Here is a 25502-nt window from a genome sequence, read left to right as displayed (position 1 = left end):
GAGGGAAGGTGCACTGCGGGGTGGGGAGGGGGAATGACACCAGCTGTCTCAACCAGAGGAACCAGACACATGCCTGCTGCCCCTATGCTGAGTCTGGGTGCCCTCCCCGCCGATGCTGGCCAAGGCCAGAGTACGGGCAGGTTGGCAACACCTGACAGCCTTGGTCTGTCATGGGCTCCTTCTTCCCAGGTGAATTCCCACACTCAGTCCCGCTGCAACAGTCCCCCTGCAAAGGCTCCCAGAGCTCTTCTCCCCAACAACCAGATGTGCAACACTTACTCTAAAGTCTCCCGTTAATGCCCCAGTCTCCTCTCCAATCAAAGCCCTCTGTACATTTAACGATGCACTGAACTGCAGTTTATTTGGACAAGCCCAGCTATTTAACAAGAGAGTGTTAGACACTCAGTCATGTCCGACTCTTTGCGACCCCATGGACTGTAGCCCACCAGCCTCCTCTGCCCACCGGATTCTCCAGGCAAGAATGCTGGACTGAGTTGCCATTCCCTTCTCCAGGGCATCTTCCCGACCCAAGGATCGAATTTGTGTCTCTCTCATTGCAGGCAGATTCTTTACCATCTGAGCCACCAGGGAAGCCCAAGAAGAGGAAAGGAAATCTCATGCCTTCACTTCAAAACAGTGTCTGTCAGAGCATCACCAACCTTCATCATCGACTGGATCCCTGCCAGGTAAGGCAGTGGACAAGCATCCTCATGATAACCCAATAAACACCCCATTTACGGACAACGGAAGTGAGGCTCCAAGAGAGTAAGGGAGAATCTCCAAGCCAGACAGCATCAGGCACCCAGCTGGCATTGGAACCCAGGGCTTTTGGGGCTGCATCCCTGGTTCTCTCCACCCCTATTTAGAAGCTCACAGTGGTTGCAGAGTTGGTGTCACCTGCAGCCACACTGTGGCATACACACAGTGCCCGTCTGGGAGAGTGTCCCCCTGGGAGCCCCTCTGGGGAAGGACTGCTCTGTGGAGCCAGGCATCACCGTCTATCTAGGACTGCCATATCATGAGCATCTCTGCATTCAGAAGATGCTGGCTAAGTTCCCAAGGGCCTGGCTGCCCTCCAGGGAATGTGGGTCCATTCGTCCCATCAGAAGCCATTCATCACACCGTTCCCCTTACATTTACCCACGTTTCAGTCTCCCAGGGCTTGGCTGCCTGCTGGGGAAGCAGAGTGGACACCAAGGGGAGAATTAGACTGACAGGCACGAATCTCAGCATCCTTTAGAGACACTGGCACAGCGCCCCTAAGCCATCAACCGGAGTCGGTCCATTCCTGCTGCTTTTTCAGGGATTGGGAGAAAAGAGAAGTTCTTGAAAGAAAAATAAAGAACCTTGATCGCCCCCAAGTAAATCAGTGCCAATTACTAATGATAGTAATGTTAGGACTGTGGAAGCCCTTTATGAAGCGTGTAAAGCTAACTTTCAAAGCAAACAAACCTCAGAGCCACCAGTTTAAGATTTCTACCGCCCCCCTGCCCAGTTCTTCATGGATTCCTCTTCCCTGCTTCCTAGGGTCATGCGGGGACATCCTGGCTGTCACCAGATGAGGAAGCTACAGGGAACCCAGGGACAGTGTAGACAGAGGCCAACCCCACAGGCTGACACAAGGCCGCCAGCATCTGAGCCACAAACGTGGTCCTCAAAACTCCAGCAGGACCATCTCAGAAACAAAGCAGATGCTCCAGCCGCCCTGGGACCACTCCACTCCAACCATCTTGTTTGACTTGGCTGTTTCACAGAAGTGCTGGATCACTTTACCGCTGCACAGAGCCCCTCACGCTCTTCACTGAGGTTCATGTAACATGGAAGAAAACAAACTCGGCCCCCACAAGCCTGGAGCATTGGTAACTGATCCACAATCTCGGTTTTATCTCAAAATTGCATTTAAATTGTATAGACTACCCTATAATATTTTGGTTTGTCTTCAGAGTCAAAAATAACATTTTAAATGACCGGCCACCAAGAAAACACTTCCCATTGGACCTGCCTGGTGTCTCTGCCAAGAAAATAGTTCCCGTCATGCTTTCCTGGCAGTGCGATGTTCTCGCAAGTTCTGAGGACCCAGTTTGAGAAGCTTCAAAGAATGACTGGGATATCAGCAGCTCCAGGATGTCATCCAAAAAGGTCAACAGTTACTGACCTTGATCCCAGTGAGTGAAAGTCACTCAGTCCTGTCTGATTCTTTGTGATCCCATGGACTGTAGTCCGCCAGGCTCCTTTGTCCATGGGGATTCTCTAGCCAAGGATACTGGAGTGGTTTGCCATGCCCTCCTCCAGGGGATCTTCCCGACCCAGGGATCGAACCCAGGTCTCCTGTGTTGCAGGTGGATTCTTTACCGTCTGAGCCACCAGGGAAGCCCAAAGGCCCTATAATCCCAGCGGTTATATGAACATCAGTGAAGACTACACCACCAATGTCACTGCACAGGACCAAGGCGGCAGAGGCCGAGTCACCCCCAGACGGTGGCCAGCAGGACATTAACAACAGGGGCAAACTCTACACAGGAACTCAGCGGCCCTACAACCGTCTGCATGGACACGCCCCTCAATCTCACAGATCATAAAACCTTTGAGGGACTCTCTGTGTCCGTTAGGTCAGCAGTCTCTCCACTGCCACGCAGGCAGAGCTAGCTAAGGTCCCTGCCTCCTACTCAGGGCAGTGGCTCAGCGATAAGCCTGGAACAGCGATATCAGTTGCCAAGGTCCTCAGCCACCTGCACCAGGGGTGAGCCCTAGCCTGGCCCCAGCTCCCTTGTTCCCCATCCCTGGCCCAGCCCTCACTGACTTAGCGTGGAAGGCAAGAGGGGAAATCTTGCAGGGGACCAGCTGTAAAGGTTCCTCTGTGAAACTTTACATGATGAAAAAAGGCATCATTGGAGCATCTGATCTGGACCCATCTGCTGGTGCTTCAGTTTTCAGCGGCACTTCCTGAGGGCCCCGGAGGAACCCAGAAAGCAAAGGAAGCGAGCCTCCTTTTCTGAGTTCCTCAACGGCTGAAATGCGGACCTCTGGTGTTTCCTCACCTCACTGTGGACACAGAGACAGCCTCCTGGTCGAGGTAAGCTAAGAGAAAGGGGTGTTAGATGTCCTAAGGGAAAATTTTCCCAGGTTTTTGCAGCTTGGTTTGTTTTGTCTAAAGCTCTTCTGCATTTGTTTCATTTGGGAGCCAAAGAGTTGGCGACGCAGTTGTCCTCTAGAAATGAAAGCACTTTTTCTGTTAAACAGCTATTGGTTAGCTCAGTTTTTAGTGCTATCCAACGTGTCACCTGCAAAGAAAGGTCCAGTTACAATACCTGAATAGGTTGACAACTGAGCAAAGAAAGTGGTTTCTTTTGGGAAAGATGTCTACACGCCCAGATATCCTTTATAAGAAGCTGCACCCCTCTTCAAGGGCATCACCTACTGCTCCTCCCTGCCCTCCTCCGCCCTCAGACACCAAAAGAAAAGCCAGTGACAGATACTCAGAAAATGGCATCCAGCCCCCAAGATGCTGGCTCCACCAGGACATTGGGTTTGTTAACTACTGCAGGTTCCTCCAGGAGGCAAGGGCAAGGTCGGCTGACGTTGCACCCAAGGCCCACACACGAGGACTGTGGGGACAGTTCATCTTCCCAGCCGCCCACAGCCCCTGCCCATTCCATCAAAGCGGCCACTCCTCAGCCTCTGAAACAAGCACCCGTCCGTTGGAGGGAAGGGCCTCGCTCCCCGTTATCTGCGTCTTAAGGATTCACTGAAAGGAAAAACTATGCGCAGATATTCTCATTCATCAGTGTAGACAGGGAGATGAAACACCGCAAAATGTGGGTTTCAGCCCTGGTGTCCAACAACTTCTGCCTCCTCCAGGCAGCTGGCCCGTGCTAAGTCCTTCCCACAGCACCCTTGTCTGGGATGGAACTCAGGAGTCCCGCCCAAGAACATCTGCACGCAAGCCTCTCTTGCCTACTTTTTAGAATAAAAGAATGGACTCTGAGGTTGATGAAGTCTAACCACATTCTAACCACATGAAGAACTGATGCTTTTGAACTGTGGTGTTGGAGAAGACTCATGAGAGTCCCTTAGACTGCAAGGAGATCCAACCAGTCCATCTTAAAGGAAATCAGTCCTGAATATTCATTGGAAGGACTGATGCTGAAGCTGAAACTCCAATCCTTTGACCACCTGATGCAGAGCTGAGTCACTTGTAAAGGCCCTGATGCTGGGAAAGATTGAAGGTGGGAGGAGAAGGGAATGACAGAAGATGAGATGGTTGGATGGCATCACCAACTCAATGGACATGAGTTTGGGTGGACTCCAACTCATGGGTGGACATGAGTTTGGTGATGGACAGGGAGGCCTGGCGTGCTGCAGTCCGTGGAGTCGCAAAAAGTCGGACACGACTGAGCGACTGAACTGAACTGAACCACATTATAATGTGAGAGGCAGCTTGGAAACCAGCACCCAGATAAAGAGATCTGAGCCATGGAAGGATAAAGATCTGAACGTGGAGGGAGGTGAGCTCACAGCAGGTGGGCCTGACTCCACAGAGCAACCAGCCCTGAGGAACTCCGGTCTCCAAATGCATTTAACACCATCCTTCACCCAGGCCCCTCCAAAGAAACAGTGGGCAAGAACCAGGACCGCTGACTAGTGACAGCACCATTCTAGGGGGACCAAGCAGCCTGCTGGGGCCACCCCTACAGTCAGTGGCTGAATGAGATGGAGGTGCCCGAGCTACTGACATACAGTTCAACTTCCTGGGCATGGATGTGGAGCAGAAGCAGCCTCTAAATGCATTTCACCCAGTAAACAATCCTTGAGCGCCTACTTTGTGCTCAGCCCAGGCTCTGGAGATATAAAAATGAGTTGTCCTGCCCTCGAGGAGCTCACCCCCCCAGGTCAGGAGCCAGAAACCAGGTCTGCCCTCCAAACTGCATACTTTAAAAAATCTAATAATTGCATGAGAGAGCTACTGAGAAAAATAATGTCATAGACATTATTAATTCCCTGTGGGCCAGAGACTTTTTAAATTGAAACTAGTATATGAAAAGAGGATGGTCTTTGATTCATAATTAATTTTAAAACTTTGGAGCAGGGAATACTTAAAGCTCAAGTCCGGCCCACAGCAGCCAGGATCTGGCTCCAGGTTACACGGTAGTGCCCCCAGGGCAGAAGCAATGGAGGATGTGGTTTGCTTATCGCTGCACTTCAGCGGCTCCTCTTACCCAGTCATACCAACATGGGTCAGTTTAAGTGAGTTAACATGGTGTCTCCTTGGCTCATTTGGCAGAAAGCCTGCCATTTGCACCCAGAGAAGGAAGGCAGCACTTCCAGTGTATCACTGGAGACGATTCTTTATCCTGTGCGCCTCTGTGTATTCACTCACAACCTCAACACCCAGAATCTATAATTCAGTGTTTCTTCCTTGGCCAAGATGAGTTCAGGATTTGCTGGGCTAAAACATTCTCAGTAGGGTGGAGACCAAGGCAGTCATTTCTCAGCAATGGTTCCCAAGGGCTTGCCAAGCTTAGGACCACTCATTCAGAGTGCCTTAGTGTTGTTAATTCATGAAATGTCAGAGCTGAAAGGAACCCTAGAACCTTAAAAGGAAGTTTAGAACCTGAGAGGGTTCTTAGAAAGGAGCCTGGAGCCTATTTGGGGAGCCCCATCATTGTATGGCTGAGACGTCTGAAGGGTCTCGCTGTTGACTGAGCCTGATTCTGGGGTGTAAGAGTCAGCGGTGCAGATGGTTATGGTTGGATGGATTCATTATGCTGTTAAACCAAGAGATTAGGGAAGGAGGCAATCTCAAAACAGTGGGATTAGAGTTTTCAAATACCACATCAGTCACATCTACATAGGAACTTCCCTGGTGGCTCAGAAGGTAAAGAGTCTGCCTACAAGGCAGGAGACCCAGGTTCAATCCCTGGGTCAGGAAAATCCTCTGGAAAAGGAAATGGCACCCCACTCCAGTACTCTTGCCTGGAAAATCCCATGGACAGAGGAGCCTGGTGGGCTGCAGCCCATGAGGTTGCAAAGAATTGGGCACGACTGAGCGACTTCACTTCACTTCACATCTACATAAACAAACTAGCAAGAAAATGCACCTGAAGATGGGTGCTCATTTTGATGAAGTACTGATTGAAAAGATCAAAACACATGCTTGGACATCTTTCCTGGTATATCCACAGATATGTCCTATGACAGGACTGCCAAGGAAGAAGTGAAAGATGCCAAGCTTCAGTTTTCAGGTCTCATAGTTTCACTGTCAAATAATTTGACAGCTGCCCAAATTAGATTTTGAGCCAGGACCTACAGGGGAGGGGAGGGCTCCAAGGATGAATCCAGAACAGCCCTTGGGTCCTAACCATACTTGCAAAGAAGCTCTCTGTATATGAAGTCAGCCTGAGAGAGAAGCGGTAATAGCAACCTTTCCTCAGAGCCAGGAGAAGGGAAGGAAGCCATGAAGGCTTAGAAGTCAAGGGAGGGGAGACAAGAGATGTCACCCCAATGACCTTTATTTCCCAGGGAGACAGGAAGCAAGGTCAGGTGGGAGGGCAGATCAGGAGGGGAAGGCAGGTGGAGTAAGGAACTTGAAGAAAATGGCCAAGTTTTGGAGAGAAAGAAAGGAAACTGAGAAAGGACAAACAGAATAATCTCCAAGCAGAACCCAGGGTCCAGATGAACTTAGAAAACCAGCTACAGGAAGCTGTCACAAGGTGGATGAGCTTAGTTCTTATTTCTCCCACAGGCTCAGCAATTAGCACACAGAAAGGAAAACCAGACAGCCAGGGATAGGGGGCAGCTGGCATGGCTGTGCTGACATGAGTGTGGTGAAATGCTGGCACCAAGATAAAATAAGCCAGAAATGGGCCAGGAGACAGTTTCTGGAGTCTGGCAATGGGAAGTGTCTACAGACCCGAAGCCTGGACAATCTAATGACATGACAGCACTGAAAAATTTCATGATTCTAGGTTTTGGAGGGGAGCAGCTTCATCCTAGGAAACAGGAGTGGAGACTGTCTAACGGATTGTCAGCACTGAAGTTGTGCAGTCTGGGACGCCAGTGTGGAGATGCACATAATGAACCACGTGCCTTCAAGCTGTTTGGATTCGGGGAGCAGCCTGGAGGTCGGGGTGACCGTGATAAGGAAGGGAATGGCTGGACCACGGGAATCATGCTGGTGAAAACGGCCTAAGAGGGAGCATCCCTGGTGGCTCAGTGGTAAAGAATCATCCGCCGATGCAGCAGTTCAGTTCAGTCGCTCAGTCATGTCCGATTATTTGTGACCCCATGAATCACAGCACGCCAGACCTCCCTGTCCGTCACCATCTCCCGGAGTTCACTCAAACTCATGTCCATCGAGTCGGTGATGCCATCCAGCCATCTCATCCTCTGTCGTCCTCTCTTCCTCCTGCCCCCAATCCCTCCCAGCATCAGACTCTTTTCCAATGAGTCAACTCTTCGCATGAGGTGGCTAAAGTACTGGAGTTTCAGCTTTAGCATCAGTCCTTCCAAAGAACACCCAGGGCTGATCTCCTTTACAATGGACTGGTTGGATTTCCTTGCAGTCCAAGAGACTCTCAAGAGTCTTCTCCAACACCACAGTTCAAATTCATCAATTCTTCAGCACTCAGCTTTCTTCACAGTCCAGCTCTCAACATCCATACATGACTACTGTAAAAACCATAGCCTTGACTAGACAGACCTTTGTTGGCAAAGTAATGTCTCTGCTTTTCAATATGCTATCTAGGTTGGTCATAACTTTTCTTCCAAGGAGTAAGCGTCTTTTAATTTCATGGCTGCAGTCACCACCTGCAGTGATTTTGGAGCCCCAAAAAATAAAGTCTGACACAGACACAGGTTCTAACCCAAGATCCCATGTGTCAAGGAGCAGCTAAGCCCGTGTGCCCCAACTATGGAGCCTGGGCTCTAGAGCCCAGGAGCCTCAATGCCTGAGCCCACATGTCACAATTACTGAAGCTTGAGTGGCCTAGAGCCCACACTCCGCAGCAAGACAAGCCACCACAATGAGAAGCCCGAGTACAACAACTAGAGAACAGCCCGCACAACAGAAGACCCAGGACAGCCAGAAATAAACAATTTTTAATGGCCTAAGAGAATTGTGAACTCTACGCTAAACTTGAGTCTGAGCTGTAATTTAACTGTCAAAAAAAAATTAGTAAGTTTCATGGACTAAAATAGAATGGAAAGAAAATATAAAGTATAAATCAAAGTTTTGTTTCAGTTCTGGGTCTAGTGTGGGCTCCATCGATTGAGGAAAGCACAAAGGATTCGATTTTTAGAAAACCACGACATTACTAAAAATACTTATGAGCCTATTGAGAGCTAAAATTTCCCAGATGAACAGCTCGGTGAAAGCCCATGAACTACCCTCCGAGCCCGTGGTCTGGTTGGAAGCAGAGATGGACCGTGGTTCTCATCCTGACGCCCAGTGCCCAGCTCTGCACAGAGCAGATTACCCAGATCCAGTCATAGAAGAAAAGCAAAAACAACTTCAGAAAAGTCTGCAGGAAAGCTGAATAATAGGATTCCAATACGTGAAGGGACTTGTGACATCTCTCCCCCAAGGACAAACAAAGGGATATGGGTTTACATCTCAACAGGAGAGAGTTTACATTTAAATACCAAGACCACTTTCTAACAAAAAGATACGTGATGAGTGACCAAAGAGGAAGCCAAAACTTCTGCCCTAGAGTTGCATTTTTGCTTAGCCCTATAAGAGCATCCACATTTGTATGAGTGACCATCTGAAAATCACTCAGCTCCTGCCTGCCTCCAGGACTCACCGCACATTCTTCGTCCCCCCTCATGTGGCGTCCCAGACAGTCCCAGAGGGTCTCGGCCTGGTGCCACCATCTTGTTCTGTATCACAGTGCTGCTCATATTTCAAGGAATTTATGATCCTGTTACAGCCTAAACTTTGTCTCCCTCCCCTTTCAAATTTTTATGTTCAAGATCTAAGCCAAATTACCTCAGAATGGGACTGTGTTTGGAGCGTGGGCCTTACAAGGTGACTAAGTTAAAATGAAGCTACAAAGGTGGCCCTAATCCTATCTGACTGGTGTCCTTAGAAGAAGTAGAAATCTGGACACAGACAAGCCAAGGATTCATGGCCACAGAGGAAAGGTAAGCCAAAGAAAAAGACCTGGGAAGAAATCAATCCTGCTGACACCTTCATCTCGGACTTCGAGCTGCTAGAACTGTAAGGAAATAAATATCTACTGTTTAAGATAACCAGTCTCTGATATTTTGTTATGGCATCCCTACCAAACTCATACAGATTATATGCCTGACTCTCTGCTTGCATTGCTTACTGTCTTTCTTTCCCACTCTAATGGCAGAAAGTGAAAAGGAACAAAAGAACCTCTTGATGAGGGTGAAAGAAGAGAGTCAAAAAGCTGGCTTGAAACTCTACATTCAAAAAACTAAGATCATGGCATCCGGTCCCATCACTTCATCAAAAATAGATGCGGGAAAAAATGGAAGCAGTGACAGATTTTCTTTTCTTGGGCTCCAAAATCACTGTGGACAATGAATGCAGCCATTCATTAATTAAAAGACACTTGCTCCTTGGAAGGAAAGCTATGACAAACCTAGACAGCATGTTAAAAAGCTAAGCCATTGACATCACTTTGCTGACAAAGATTCATATAGTCAAAGCTATGGTTTTTCCAGTAGTCTGGTACAGATGTGAGAGTTGGACCATAAAGAAGGCTTCAGCACTGAAGAACTGACGCTTCTGAGTTGTGGTGTTGGAGCAGACTTTTGAGAGTGCCCTGGACAGCGAGAGGATCAGTCAGTGCTAAAGGAAATCAACCCTGAATATTCATCAGAAGGATCGATGCTAAAGCTGAAGCTCCAATACCCTGGCCGCCTGATACAAAGAGCCGATGAATTGGAAAAGACTCTGATGTTGGGAAAAGCTGAAGGTAAAAGGAAAGGGGGCAGCAGAGGATGAGATGGTTAGATAACATCACTAACTCAATGGACATGCATCTGAGCAAACTCTGGGATATAGTAAAGGACAGAGGAGCCTACAGTGCTGCAGTCCATAGGGTGGCAAAGAGTCAGACACTACTTAGCAACCGAATAACAATTACTGTCTTTCTTTCCCACTAGAATATAGTCTTAAGGCAAACCCTCGTCAATCTTATTCACTATTATATCTTTAGCACCCAGAATTGTGCCTAGAAAACCACATGCACTGAATGAATTAATTACATAACTAAAGTCCTATTTTTAAGTAAAGACAATGAGGTCAAGTTAGATGTCCAGCCAGCAAAGAGGCCTTCTGAAATCTGAACGGAAGCCACAGTTTCCAGCAGAATAAAAGAATGGATTTTCCTCTAGTTTCAAATAAACACTGGAAGAACGTGAGGTATTACAGATCAAAGCACAAGAGCTAACCCTTGGGGCCTCTCACCAGATGCAGATGCTAATATCTGCATTTCTAGGACAAATCCCTTCCTTTGTTGTTGTTGGGTTTCTTGGGTGTTTGCTTCTTTATTTTTGCATTTAAAGACTGTATTTTATTAAATCAAAATAGACTGTACATACATTTGAGGAAAAAAGCATTGTTTATAAGTGCAAGACACTATTCATTCTACCATGTTTGATGTGCAAATCAAAAATAGTACTTCTTTTGTTTAATGGGATTATCATATATTAACCATTCCTCAATAGCATAGCATATTTACCAGGCCTTATTTCAAAAGGTACAGATGCAAGGTTGGTCACTTATTGATAATTTCTCACAAATTATTTTTATTATTTTCATTAACAATGAAATGTCTTTTTTTTTTTTTCTGGAGCTAAATCTATTCATTCTGGATATGCATTTTATTAAAGTTCTGCTTTACATCGTACACTGCAAAATTTCTTCCAGGATCTTTCTTAGCACCATGTATGACAAATACAGTGTTATATATTATAGCAGAGCATTCTTTGGCATCAAGAACCCACAGAGGCTCCTGCAGAGAGAGGTTAAAGGATCTCACAGTCATAAATCCAGTAGTGAACTGGGCTGTGATTCTCAATTCCCAGGGTTTCTATACCACATGCTTACTTAGAAAGGACACACACACACAAGCCTGTTTCTATTAAAGATGGCATAAGAAATGAACTACTTAAGAAAAAATATTACTCATTCTAAAACTGCCATTCAAAAACTTTATCAGGAAGATGATTAAAAATAAAATGGTTATTTAAAAGACAAAGTATAAGGCTCAAAGGCACAATATATCTGTCAGTAAAAGGTGTGAATGTTTACATGTGTATCTGTAGGAGTAGACAACCTCTGAAATAAACACCCTTCCTATTTTGCACATTTTCTAGGTGTACTACCTTCTGGACTCTTTCACTGTTCATGTCTTCCAAAGTTTGATCCTTGGCTTTACTCTTGTCTCTCCTAATTCTCAGCCTCTCATCACTCTTCCTACTTCAACTCTCACTCTTCAGCATGGCTCCTAACCCATGCCTACCTCTTGCCCTCATCACCAATCACCCATAAGACAGGTCCATTACATTAAGTCCAGCATATTTGAACAAGAACACATCACCTTTCCCAAAATTCAGTTTCTTTTTCAGGCTGTTTTGTTCTTCCAGTCCCTATTTTTATAAAATGGTCTTTGAAAACTGCCTACACCCATCAAATCTGACCTGAGAGGCAGATTATGGTCACTGGTTTCAACATACTCACCTTCCTCTCAACAATAATACCAGATTGGTGTATTTAAAAACACCATGCCTTGCCACATTGCCTTTAGGATATGTACTAGACCACACTCTGAAATAACTGCTTTCATTTTGCATTACTGTTTAACCATTAATTAAACATATTCGAGACACAACAAGAAATGTCAACACTTCTCTCAACAAGTAGAACGATACAGTCAGACAACACCCACATCCAAATGATAAAACACAGGTGAATACAAATATGGAGCAGAGATGGGAGGCAGATCATCGAACAGATCACAAAGTATCCCATGCATCAGAAAGGAGAGAAGGCCTGGATGCAGCACATTAGCCAATAAAGCCACTGTTTGGTGGGCTCCATTCATTTCTGCATCCACACACAGAAGAGCTGTAAATATCCTTATCAGGCCAGGACTGCCATCTCAACCACCATATTTGCCTGTTAACAGAGCAACAGCATCCCCAGATGTAGACAAGGACATACCCCCACACCAGAACATGAAAGAGCCGTGAGGAATGAGCAATACTGGCTGCAGTCTGGTCCATCCAGTGCAGTGCAGATCGACCAAAACGTGCGGCGTGTGTGTTAGTTTAGCAATGGGAACTAAATGAAGGTTTGTGAGCACATGTGTGTGACAGAAGCACAGCCCTCTTTCGAGATGGTGCTTCAGTGAAGACATGAACCGAATGAGCAAGTAGTACCTGTGACGGTTTCATTAAATGGTCCTGGACCCTTAATGGGAAAACCATCAATCTTGATCCATTCACCTCCTAAATTAGGAAAATGCAACTTGATCATTAGAAAGGAGGACTACTTGATTTTCCACACTTCACTGCATCCCTCAATGTACATTTCAACGGTCTTCTCAACAATCTTCCAAAGGATCTGCTCAGGCCATCCAAGTGACCTGACCCCTAAACTGTATGGACAACACATATTTTCGGTCTTTTATACATGGTTAACTGTAGTGAGTACCCCCAAACTTAAGACAAAGCACTAGTAACCTATATCAAAAGTACTTTAGAAGAAGGGATAAATTTCTCCTAGTTTTCAATCTTTCAGCTTGCTATACAGGTCTAAAAATTTCTTGTTTGGGAACTCCTTAATGATTTCTAGATTTGCATTGACCTGAAGAAGCAAAGAATTTCCCAGTCTAAGTCACAAAAACATAGCCTCCAATTCTAAGGTAAGACTTACCAGGCAGGCTCTCCGCTCTGTAAACAGGACGGCTCACTCCATTGCTGTTTTCTGCAGTAACCAGCACAAAGTACACTACCCCCGGTTCTGAAACACACGGTTCATGTCAAGCCACCGTTTCACATCTCCAAGAACGACAGTTTAAGTCACTGTCTGCCTCATACCAGTTATAACCAAATATAAAAATCTGAATTAAGAGACCGGTCTAACTTCTCTCTTTTCTTTAATCAAAATCACTAACATTGGTCTCAGGCAATTGAAGCACATCTGACCAAAAGAACACAGAATTTATTTAGTACAAAGCACATGATATGTGTAATAAACCTGGATTCATGGGCAATCAACAAAAATAAGCTTTCAAGTTTTTTTAACATGAAATCAATGTAGGAAACAGACACACACTGTCCACTAAATGTTTTAACCTACAGTGTTAGTAACGACAAAGAAAACTTCCCAACTTCCAAAATAATTGTAAGAACATTTCCCTGTAACTCAAGAAATTTAGCACATGGGGAATCTACACTACAATAAGTAGAACCTCATGAAATTTTCTTCTTTTCACAATAAAATATTTCCCTTACTATGTGTGCAGGTTTTCTTTGACTATTTCAACAAAAATAGTCAAAAGATCTAGAAAAAACATTTCCCGAGACCTTGGAAATGCTATCCCTGAAATAATTGGACTACACTTTTTGACATGCATCTAGGGATCAAGGTTGAAGGTCTCTAGCTGATATCCTGAAATTGCTGGGATGCAAAAGAAAACCCAGATACCATGTTACAAAGCAAGGGTACCTTGAACCTACAGTTTTGAAAAGCAAAACTCTGGTAGTGCTGGTTTTCCCCAAAATGAATTATTATCATGTGAAAGATAAGCATAGGTGCCAACTCCTTTAAGAGATGAAAGCTTGTGGGCATTTGAGGGGATAACGGGCTCGAGAGGTAAGAGTTCTGTCAAAGGCAATAACGATCATTGCATTTCTCCCAGTGAGGAACATTCCTTTCACAAAACTTCGGTTCTCAAGCCAGGGGTCCAGGACCAGTGACACATCTGGGACCCCTACTGGGCTCAAGACTGGTCTGCCTTCTATCTGACCATCGTGGGACCTGGTGGCATTTAAGGTTTGGCACGACCTGCTGGACCAACTGGGAAATGCTGTAGGTTTGGACAAAAAGCAAAACCAGGCATCGCCAGCACTTCCTCTCTTCATTCTGAGCTTATTCGTATTTCAAAGAAATTTCATCCAAATGTCTCTGTTTCGCTTCAGAAAACTTCTGATTTTCATCAGGAAGTTGCCGGGGGCAGGGTGCAGGGGAGGGGTGGGGATACTCTTGGTTTTCAGTGAGTTCTAGGGCTTTATTTTTGCATGTTTTTCTTCTTTGCAGTCAACCTCACAACCCAAGGGGTGAGCAAGAAACTGGGACCCTGCTCATGCCTTTGTGGGATAGAATCTCCATTTAACATCACAGTCGGATTCTGGGGCCCTAGTGATACAGAGGAGATTCAGAGAAATGTACGTTTAGCTGGAGCCATGAAGACAGGAAAGAGCCATGAGTTGGTTTTGATCCACTGAGGGAAAGCAGCAGAATGCTAACATGGCCAGGGGGACCTGGTTATCACAGGTGCTGACTTCTATGACTTCTGTAGGATCCATCTTAAGGCTGGACCACGGGATGGCTGTAGAATAAATGGGGTCTCAGGCCAGGGGGACTGAGAAAGGGGAATACAGAGGATCCACTGGAAGTAGCTCAAAGTTTAAGTTCAAAACCACCTACACCTGCACTGATACAACAATATATTTAGGTAAAATGTTAAATACTCCAAACTTGCAGAAGCAAATTTAATGGGGAGAAATGTTATATCTCTGAATCAGATATGGCAAAGCAAGACACACCATACACCCCTACAGGGACACATTGTTTAACTAACCCCTAATTATAAACTGGTTTATAAATTAGAAATCTCAAGGTCAGACTACAAACTTGTCCACTAGTCAAGTTTCTATGAGCTAAAAAAGAATCAACGTATATTCTAAAAGCACATCCAGAAACTAAGAATTGTTTCCTACATCAATTTGGAGAGAGATCCAGGAATTCAAATGCAGGATGGGAAGCCCATGAGCAAGATGAAGGCTGTTGTTTAACAGGCTCTTAACCTTGGCTACCCAAGAACCAAAGAACCACTGGGTGCCATTTTTGTCTCCCAAATAGTCAGCCTGAGAACGGAAGGAGAATGGAAGTGGACAGTTAGTTCTGATTGGGAACAAGACAGAGGGTCACTTACCCACATCCTCAATAAGGAAGGAGTGTGTCTCCGCATTCACCTTGATGTATTTAAGACTTTTCAGTGACTTCCCATAGGCAATGTTGTAATGCTCCACGGATCTATTGGTAGCATCTTTGGGTGGGTCCCACGTGACTTTCAGGCCCATTTTAGTGGACAGCAGTTTCACATGCCTTGGCTTCAGTGGGTGGTCAGCTATGCAAACAGCGCAACTATCAACTTACGAGAAGGGCAGACTGGGAAAACGAATGTTTTTCCAATGTTCTCTGACATGGTTAGTAAAAGAGCAAACGACTTTCCACCTGTCTGATCCTAAAGACTTCAAGTACCGTCATGTTTGGACATCATTATAGTGTGACAGCAAAACAAACATACCAAACCCGCAACCTTTTATGTATTTCAGAGAACTGTGAGTGGTAAATTTAAACCCAAAGTGAAACAAATCAAATAAACTCTAGGCATTCCCCAGCTTGATTGTGTTGCCTTGCTAGGACAAGATTAACAAAATAGTAATCTGACATATTCTCCAGAAGCATTCATATATTAAATAAATTCTCAGGATTTGTCATGGTACAGCTGGACAATCTTTAAAGCCACCCTGAGAAGAACAACATAAAACTCTCATGATCAGGAAGAATATCCACTGTATCTAAAGGGGGATAAGAGAATCAGTCATTTCCACAAAGAAAACAAATCAAGGTCAACATCTTGAAAGACAGGCAAATCTCTGGTTTTAGCTGCAGGTCGCTAATTTAAATGTTTCCATATTTCATCTCAGAAGAAGACAGAAAAATTATCAAGAAGCACAACATTTTTATCTTCATTGATGAAGTTCCAAAACAGTGTTCTTGGTTTTCCAAACTAACCAAAATGAAACATAATGTTTTGTCAAACACGATCTCTCAGCTCATAATATAACTGATATTGCAATGCAACATGATATAAATAGATGCTAAATATTCACACAGCAGTCAACGTAGGGGCAAACACCAATGCAAGGCATTCTCAGCTGGCAAAAAAAGTAACCTAAAAAACCCAGAAACATTTAAACTTCAGAACACTTAGAAAAATGAATTTAGACTCTCATAGAAATGAGGGAAAGGGGAGTGTTTCATGACAACACATAGATTGGTTAGTATGTGATTTTTAACACTAATGAAGATTCTGAACAAAATAAGTATAGCTGATGCTAACATACATCACTTATTCTTCCCAAAATTACCCCACTGCCTTAGAAGGAAAATGATAAGAAAAAGAGAGAACTTCTGGGATCCCACTAAAGAAATTCAAGGAATGAAAAAATAGAGTATGAATATCATAATTTTTGAGGCACTAGAGAAAGAGTGTCCACTTTGGAGACAAAAACGCAATGTCAGAGGACAGGCACAGAGCAACCCCCAGAAAGCATTTCTTCCCCAACGTTTACAATCCTGTAAACGTGAGATGGGAGACATCAAGGACAAAAAGCTTAATGCCATCAGGGAAATTCTGAGTTGAGGAGACAGTAAAGACAGCCCACTAGCAAGCATCTGGATATTTAAAATTAGCAGTCATGGCGACTCTGCCTTAATTCTCATGAACCCTTCCTCACCTGCAAGGAACTTTGCAGGATTTTCTTGGCTGGAGGACAGGGGTTCCCTTTCCTCCGTTTCCTTTATTTCTCCCAAGGCTTCACTTTGAAAACCTCCCCGCTTTTCTGCCATGGTTTTGACCTTCTGTAGCTGCAGTCCCCGTTTCCTGCCATAGCAGAAATCATTCCCAAGAATCCTGTTCTTCACCCTGACCAAAATATCATGGAAACAAAGCAAGGTCCCTAACACCTCGAAATGGTTGGGTGACTCTCCTAAGGGAGAAAACAAATGAATGAATACGTGAACAACGCTTTTCTTTACAGTTCAGTTCTAACCCTCCCTTCAGGAAAGTTCGATCTCTCTAATGTGAGATTTGTAAAGCCCTAACACCATCATGTTTTCCGCTGTGCACGAGTGATTCAATCCATACACACTGACCTCGGTCTAAAGATGATTCCCGTTCATTACTGACATCCGAAAGGAGGAACAATCCATAAATACACTCGCTGTTCTTTCCTGCTCTGCCTCACCTCTGTCCTTGAACACGGCATGGAATCATTTCTAAGTCATATGAGAATCGCGGTCAAATGGTGCATCTGCCCAGGGTAAGGGGGACATTGAGAACCTCAAGGAGCTCCAATAAGATGAGGAAAGTGAAGAACAAGAGGCAAATCCCCCTGGGTCATCAAAACCAAATGCATACCACTGCATTCCGCTTACCCATCAGTTTCCAAGTGTGTTCGTGCAAGTTTGTTTGTTCTTCTCCTGCCAGTGATCAAGTACCATCAGTGTGTCTCAACACAATAACTGTCAGCATTTGTACACCAGAAAAAAAAAAAAACATCTGGTGTGAACCAACTCTAAAGTATAAAAATGGGAGAGGGAAATGGACAAGAAAAGGGAGCTTGAGTGCCTACCACCCACCACTCTCTGCCTGAAACTCACACTGCATGAGATGCTCTTAACACACACAACGCAGGAGGTGCCGTTTACTCCCTCCATATGGCAGATGAAGACAGCAAGCAAGGCCTGGAAGAGAGAGGTTAGGAGAACTGTCCAGAGTCACACAGCTGTACACGGGTAGAACTAAATGCAAATCCTGCTGTGTCCAACTGCAATGCCCGGCTTTTCCCACAGCTCATGGATCTTGGACTCTGTCCCTGCTCATAAATGATCAATGACCACACCAATGAAAAATTGATTTAGGAAGCCATTAGTATCCTAAAACCAATCGTGAGGGCTCCAGCTGGGTTAACCCTTTCCTCCACCACCTACCCTCCCTTCCCATGCCATTTTCCCCTCGGAGGGCCACTCTGCCTTCACCCACAGTCACTTCACCTCCAGCTGTCTGTCCTAGTAGGCTCCTCTCTATGGAAGGAGTGGAGTAAGTGAATGATATTCACATTTGTATAACAAAATCTTGGGCCAAAGTAGTGAAGTGGAAGTGTTAGTCACTCAGTCATGTCTAACTCTTTGCGACCCCATGGACTGTAGCCCACCAGGCTCCTCTGTCCATGGAATTCTCCAGGCAAGAATACTGGGATGGGTTGCCATTTCCTTCTCTAAGGGATCTTCCTGACCAAGGGATTGAACCCTGGTCTCCTGCATTGTAGGCAGACTCTTTACCATCTGAATCATGAGGGAAGCCCTTGGGCCAAAGTAACAACTTTCTAATAGTGACATTTTAGGACTTAGAGAGTTACCTAATGAAGGTTGTTTCTAAAACACAAAGGCTTTTAGGGAATCCTGAAATCATCCCTTAGGGTCAACTGCCTTATAAAATCAGTCTTGAATTTAAGATTCTCCAAACACCTTAGGCCAAAACCCCTCCCCCACACCACCCCCAACACACATGACTCAGGCCAATTACACACAATACTGCTGCTGCTAAGACGCTTCAGTCGTGTCTGACTCTGTGCGACCCCATAGACGGCAGCCCACCAGGCTCCCCCATCCCTGGGATTCTCCAGGCAAGAACACTGGAGTGGGTTGCCATTTCCTTCTCCAATGCATGACAGTGAAAAGTGAAAGTGAAGTCGCTCAGTCGTGTCCGACTCTTTGCGACCCCATGGACTGCAGCCCACAAGGCTCCTCCGTCCATGGGATTTTCCAGGCAGGAGTACTGGAGTGGGGTGCCATTGCCTTCTCCAACACACAATACTACGGTGACTTAATTAAGGGACATTATCATTCCCTGGATTCTTATCAACTTTGACCTTTAAAATTGATGTCATTGCTGATGCTGCCTGATCAACAGCACCCATGCCTCACTCAGAAAAGTTTGGAAGAAAAGAAGAACAGGAAGGACGGGTAAAAGGAAATCTGTGGTCACTCCAGGCCACTCCTCACTACATGCCTTAGCTCTGCGGGAATCCATCAAACCAGCCTCTAATTAAGGAAGAACAGCTCTAGGCAGGTGCAGATCAACATGCATGAACCTGGGCTACTCGACCGAAGACCTATTCTTGGGACTAGAAACACAGCGATGTGTTCTATTCCTGATCACCATTTGGTGATCATGACTTCATTCCTTAAATGAAACGTAGGAAGTGTGAAGCGGGTTTCAGGGTCTGCAGACTGCATTCTGAGTTCTGTGTTTCAGGAGTACCATTCTGGTAACATAAGGCAGAGACATGACAGAGTGATTTCTTACTTATTTGTAAGTGTTCATAGACCATCCTCACTGCTAGATAAATGAAGCACAGAACCGACTTGGAACAGTTTTCAGGATTCTCATCTGATTAAGGTAAGGAGGGGTATATTCTTTAAAGCCATGTATCCCATGAACTGCTTCTCCAAAGAGAAAAAGGACAAGCCCAAAGTCAACACGATAGGAATTACATGGCTCGATAGAGGGGACGTTGGGAGGTGACCTCATAAGGCATGCACGACACACGAGGGCCGTGACAAGCTGTTTTCTCATCTCCGTAGAAAGCAAAATGTGGAAGTGAGTTCAAGCTGCAGCCGCCAGGATTTTAGATTTAGTACGAAGAATTTCCTGTCCGTGTCCTTCCCCATCTCCCCTCAGTCAAGGCTGTCTTTGAAGGGAGACAGATGTTAAGGAGCTCAAGACAGAAGCAGCAGCCAGCAGTGTCTGCTGTGACTCAAGCAACCGCATACCACAGCAGACTCGTTCCACAGTTCACACCAGCAAACCCATCCAGAGTCAAGAATGTTTTACCAGGTACTAAGTGGCAAAATGGTATTTTGATGACATTTCAGGTACCTGGTCATTGCCAAGCTAGACATGTCAGTGCTATGGCTCCCCTGAGGCCCCTGTTGGTCTGTTTGAGAACGAAAAATAAGGGACCATTGGCACCCAGAGTTCTCACTTCGGTCTAGGCTCCAAACTCCAGCTCTCATTCAAGAGGGCCCTGGAGGCCAATTCGGTCTAAGGGCCAAAGTATGGATCCACATCTGTTTAAGGATGGTTCCAAGATTCCAAGGGCTCCTCCATGTCAATCCTTGGAGAGTCCACAGAGCAGCTTCAAGGGATTCTCCAGGGCTGACAAAAGCCCTCAAGAAGGCTGAGTTCAGAGCTAGGTACCTGGGGCCAGCTTGGTCCACCCGTGTGCAGGGCTCATTTATCACAGTGGACAGGGCGCCATCCCCACCTCCCCACTCTGGCATGTATCTGGGCATCAGATCCTGACCACATACTCAGTACTCACGTAAATGACTGATGGATTGACAAAAAGACGTTCAGGTTGGACAAATGAGGTCAGCCAAGAGTCCCCCCGAGGACCAGGAAGAAGCAAGTAAGTGGAGACATATGAAGGAATGTACACGCTACACAAAGGCACAATTTAGTTTCTGGCACCTGCTGACAAAAGGGAATTCAGGACCCAGATTGTCCAACATTCTGGAGGTTTTTCTAAGAAGCTAGAAATCCTGGATTTTATGTGAAATTTCTCCATTTTATACTAGCTCAGTTAAGTGTAAAAAAAAAAAACACTATATGAAGAAGCACATATACACCCACACAACCACACACACACACACACACACCAGCTGGCCAGACTCAGTCCATTGGCTGCCAGTTGATGACCTCTATCTTAACTCCAGGAGCAACCATTTATTTGCTGATCCTGACAACTTCCCAATGTCCTATTTCACTTCTGAGACTCCCGTGGGAGTCTGGATCCATCCAAAAGAGCTCTAAGTCAAGATGAAGGCTAAAGTCTGGAGAAGAACCAGGCCTAACCCAGACCCTGAAGGCTTAAGGTACAGATCTGCTCAAGGACTCATCTCCCACCTCCAAAATTCCCTCTCTCTCGCAAGAGACCCAGTGGCTGTGAAAAAACTGGCCTGGGCTCCAAGGAAGTAGAGAGGATCCATCTGGATCTGGGGAGGGAAGTGTAAGGTGTCCCCTAGGCTTCAGTTACTCATACAACCAATAACTTCCACATGCTCAGCTCCCAACTAACCATCCCAGACCAAGTCCCCACTGCCTATTTGAGAGGTGCATGTGAATTCCAAAATGAACACATTCAAGATTCTTGGTTCAGGCACACCACCCATCCTTCAGGGTACAGGCCTATCCACAAGGGCTGGAAATAAATGTTTCTAGAAAGAGAGCTCTACCAAAGGCAATTTCTCAGAATAAGAGAAGGAAAGCTCAGAATCCATTAATACAATCAATCAAGGGTAAGACTGACCCAAAAATGGCACCATTCATGGAGAAATGCTTAGGACTATGATTCAGAATAGTAAGTGAATCTTTCTGGATCCAAAGTGTTGTTTTTGTGTGTTTGTTTTGGTTATATTCTCCAGACAAGCAAAAAGAGAAAGGAAGGTAGACGGATGGCAGATGCGAGGAAGACGTTGTGAAGCCCCCCACTGACATAGCTTCCCAACTTGATGGACTTTAGCCAAATCTGCTACACCAAAGTGTTGGCGCACAGAGTTCAACAAACATCAGAGGAATAAATGAAAAACTCTAAGCTGGATTTACAGCCAACCTGCCATCTATAAACAAAACAGTAGCTGACAAGCATGCTCAAATTCTTTCATTTCTGTGACAGCACTGGATGGAGCTGCCACTCACAGAATCATCATCAACAATGAGGCTATACCCCACAGCCAAGGTGGAAAGTCCAACTGGTAAAGCGTTGAATAGGTAGAACCCAGTATGTTCTGAGGCAGTAATACTTACTGAGAGAAATGACTCAGACAATAGCAGTTTGATTTGACTTGAAAATCAAATCTGAAAAATCTCTTTAGTTCTCAAAACTCAAGATATATACTACACAATTTATAGATTGATGTTAAATAACCACAGTGGACAATGATGAAAATATCAATGATTGGACAGTGATGAAAAAGGACCTATATGTTTCTCCTCAGCTGATAAGTTACAAATCACGCATAATTTTTATCTCATCTGGTTAAATGTATACAAGAGCTTTCCCTGGATTTGAAGGATGAGGGACAAAAGTGGTCCTTATGAACATCTGAGTTCAATCAATTTAAGAAAGTAGATATTGTTGTTTAGTTATTAAGTAGTATCTGACTCTTTGCAACCACATGGACCATAGCCCACCAGGCTCCTCTGTCCATGAGATTTCCCAGGCAAGAATACTGGAGTGGGTTGCCATTTCCTTCTCCAGGGGATCTTCCCAACCCCTGGGATCAAATCCACGTCTCCCACATTGGCAGGTGGATTCTTTACCACTGAGCCACCAGGGAAGCCAGGAGTCAGAAAATCAAACTCTCAGGTTTATTACTTCTGAGGTTGCCCTGGAGAAGGCGGATCTAGAGTGTGACTACCGTGGAGCTTTGTGTATCCCCTCCCTCTCCAGTTCTAAACCCTTAGGTGGACACAACTGAGCCTGCAGAGTAGATCAGCTCAGGATCACTACCTCACAGTGGGGGGCGAGAGCAGCAACCCTGGCCTCCACCCAGCACACCCCCTCCACCACCACAGGCAAGCAGGAGTGAAAGTGAAGCAGCCTTCCTGCAAGATGAACTCCAAGAGACCAATGTGACTATCTCTGCTAATCCATAAATGTCTCCGCATGGAGAAAGTAGAGCCGTGGAGGCTGGGCTGTCACCACTCACCCTTCCAATCAGCTTATGTCCAGCAGGGGAGCAAGCACAGGATAAGGAGCGTGGGGAGGGGACAGTGGAAGTTCCCAAGCATCCCCAGGGGCTTGTTCCCTCACCCCACTGGACACGACCATCAGTCTGAGGTCAAGTGTGGCTGCCTTTTCAGAGTGAGGGTCCAGGCCGCTTCCCCCTCATTCAGAACTTCCCCCAGTACTAATCACTCTCCCACCATATACCCTCCTGGGGTCATAGGTGGGGAGTCCCCCCAGCCCCCCCACTACCAGAAAGCTCTGAAAAGAGGAAGCCTCATTCTTCAACCAACCCCAAAGCCAAGTTGACCTATAGCCTGAAAATCCACCTCTGGCCTTTTTTATTTCAATCTCAAATTTTGTCCAAGTTCATGGGATCCAAAACAGCCCACAGGATTTAAACAATGAGATGAAATGACAGCACAGAGATACTCTGAAAATACAATACCAAGTTCCAAAGTACCTTCTATCACAAAAGGCCTGGGGAAAGTGTAAAGTCCAAGAGTGAAGGCTTCTCAGCCTCGTGGCTTAAATGAGATGGAAAGAGTTGAAGTCCACACTGCTCTCCTCCCTTTCTTCTCATCTTGTTTAGCCTCAGCCCAAAGAGATTCATTCAAATGCCCAGAGGGAGTCAGGGTTCTCTCAACTGCCATCTCTGCCATCTTTCACTGGAATTGGTGGCGATTAGGTAGCTCAGTGGGTAAAGAATCTGCCTGCAGTGCAGGAGACACAGAAGATGTGGGTTCGATCCCTTGGTCGGGAAGATCCCCTGGAGAAGAAAATGGCTACCCACTCCAGTATTCTTGCCTGGGAAATCCCATGAACAGAGGAGCCTGGTGGGCCATAGTCCACACTGTCTCAAAGAGTCCGACACGACTCGGTGACTGAGCACACATGTGCAGCGCTTCAGGATTCCTTGGAGTAAAAATAATCGAATCCAAAATCTCTCTAGAGAGACTACATTTCTGTAGAGTTCCAAGACTCAAAAAAAAAAAAAAAAAATCTCTGCACAGCAGGGAACCCAAAATGCACTGTGTGAAGGACACATTATTTTTTTACCCAGTGAAGCCTCCCCCAATTCTTCTGGTGACAGACCTCTGTCCCTGTGACCCCAGCCAGCCCCGAAGTCTTCACAGGAAATGTTCTCATTGGAGCCGGACCCTGGCCACTGCCTTAGCCTCTGGCTGGAACTGTGGGTGACCAGCTCTTACTGTCCCATGGAGAAGAGACCAGAGATAGAGAGAAAGAGTCTAGGGCTCCCTCAGACCAGCTCAGCCACTGCCCTTCCCAATGTGCAGTTCCACAAGCCAACGGACTCTGGGATTTAAATTAGTTCAAGTTGGGCTTTCGCCACTTGCAGTCAGAACCTAATGGATTAAGAGCCTATTAATCAAAATCTTATATGGAAGTCAAAAATAACTTTCTGAAGCTACCCCGGCAGCCAGTACATTTAGTCACAAAAGGCTGCCAGTGGAGACACGCCCAAAGACATGAAGGCAAATACCAGCCAGGAATGGCTGCCATTCTCAGCTAAGAGCTCCCTGCAGCCCACCCAGTCCGGCAGGGGAGGCGGAGGAGTAGGAGGGGACAACCCTGGTTACGGAGAAAACCCCCAAAAGAATGTTAAGAGCTTGTGAAATAAACCGGTCCCTAAAAACCCCAAAATGGTAAAATTATTTCTTAAGTATACCAAGGATTGCTCTTTAATGCACAAAAGCCTTCATGTTTATGTAAGTCTCCCTACTGCTTCTTTGTTTGAAATTCAATTCTGACTTTCCACTGGAAACCGCCAAATAGTTCCCAGACTCTGAAATGAAGAAAACACAAATTTCAGTGTAACCACGAATGTTTGACCAAAAATCCCATCGATATGCCAAGAAAGGTTATGATGTACTGAAATGCAGTGTAGCTTGGGGGAAGAAGCAACATGATCTACAAATCTGACTATGATTCTGAGGAAGATTGGAAAAATCCAACAATTATCCATAAGATCCCAAATAGCACAGGAATATCCATCCAGAAATGCAGAAATATCCAGATGGTTGGTAATGTGTGGGCAAAACACCGAGATGACTGAGTTTTAAATAATTTTTCAAATGAATGTTGGAATTCTATTTGCCAAATAGTTGTGAACCTTCCCTTCAGAAAACAAAAAACGGAGCGGGGGTGTACATGGTGTTTTGCAACTGTGGGAAGTAAGACCAATGCTGGTAAAATGGACAGATGGTTGATTGAGCTTTCCACCTGGAAAGTTGGGGCTGGGTAGATGGAGTCTGGGTATTAAAATAATGGCCTGGCTCCTCTTCTGACGTTTCACGCTAGGCACGGGGTTCCATTAAAGTGTCCCCCACAGTTGGCATGGTTTTCTAGGGAGAGCTGCAATAAAAAGTGAAACCAAACTCTAGGCCATTAGAGTCTTTAAACTTAAAAACACTCCAGGGAGCTAAAGAGCTCTGCCAACAGAACCTCTGACGCCCCCTCGGGAACCACACAATGCTGGCCTCCTGCAGAGAGAAACACCGAGGCAAGCAGATGTCCCAAGTCCCTCGGGAAATCAAGGGCGTCCGAGGATCTCCAGACTTTAAGCTCGGTTCACGGTCTTCAAAACCCAGTGGACTTCTCCAGGTCATGGTGACCTACTGGACTCCACACCATGCCCT

At 45.7% G+C, this 25502-nt stretch overlaps 1 protein-coding gene across 1 annotated transcript in view; it reads right to left on the bottom strand.

Moving 5' to 3' along the window:
• The window catches only part of FNDC1 (fibronectin type III domain containing 1), a 109983-nt gene that overhangs the window by 65675 nt on the left and 18806 nt on the right, over nucleotides 1–25502 (bottom strand). The window contains exons 2-4 of the mRNA XM_086318594.1: nucleotides 15195–15389; nucleotides 12911–12997; nucleotides 12415–12483 (exon numbers count right to left, since the gene is read on the bottom strand). Coding sequence (XP_086174720.1) covers nucleotides 12415–12483; nucleotides 12911–12997; nucleotides 15195–15389 — 351 coding nt within the window. The remainder of the gene's footprint in view (nucleotides 1–12414; nucleotides 12484–12910; nucleotides 12998–15194; nucleotides 15390–25502) is intronic.

Source organism: Bos grunniens, chromosome 9, assembly GCF_055505025.1.
Source record: "Bos grunniens cultivar Pamir isolate PY7600 chromosome 9, Bosgru_T2T1.0, whole genome shotgun sequence".
Classification (NCBI taxonomy): domain Eukaryota; kingdom Metazoa; phylum Chordata; class Mammalia; order Artiodactyla; family Bovidae; genus Bos; species Bos grunniens.
The sequence above is the reverse complement of the archived record's forward strand: the minus strand, read 5'-3'. Positions and strand labels throughout refer to the sequence as shown.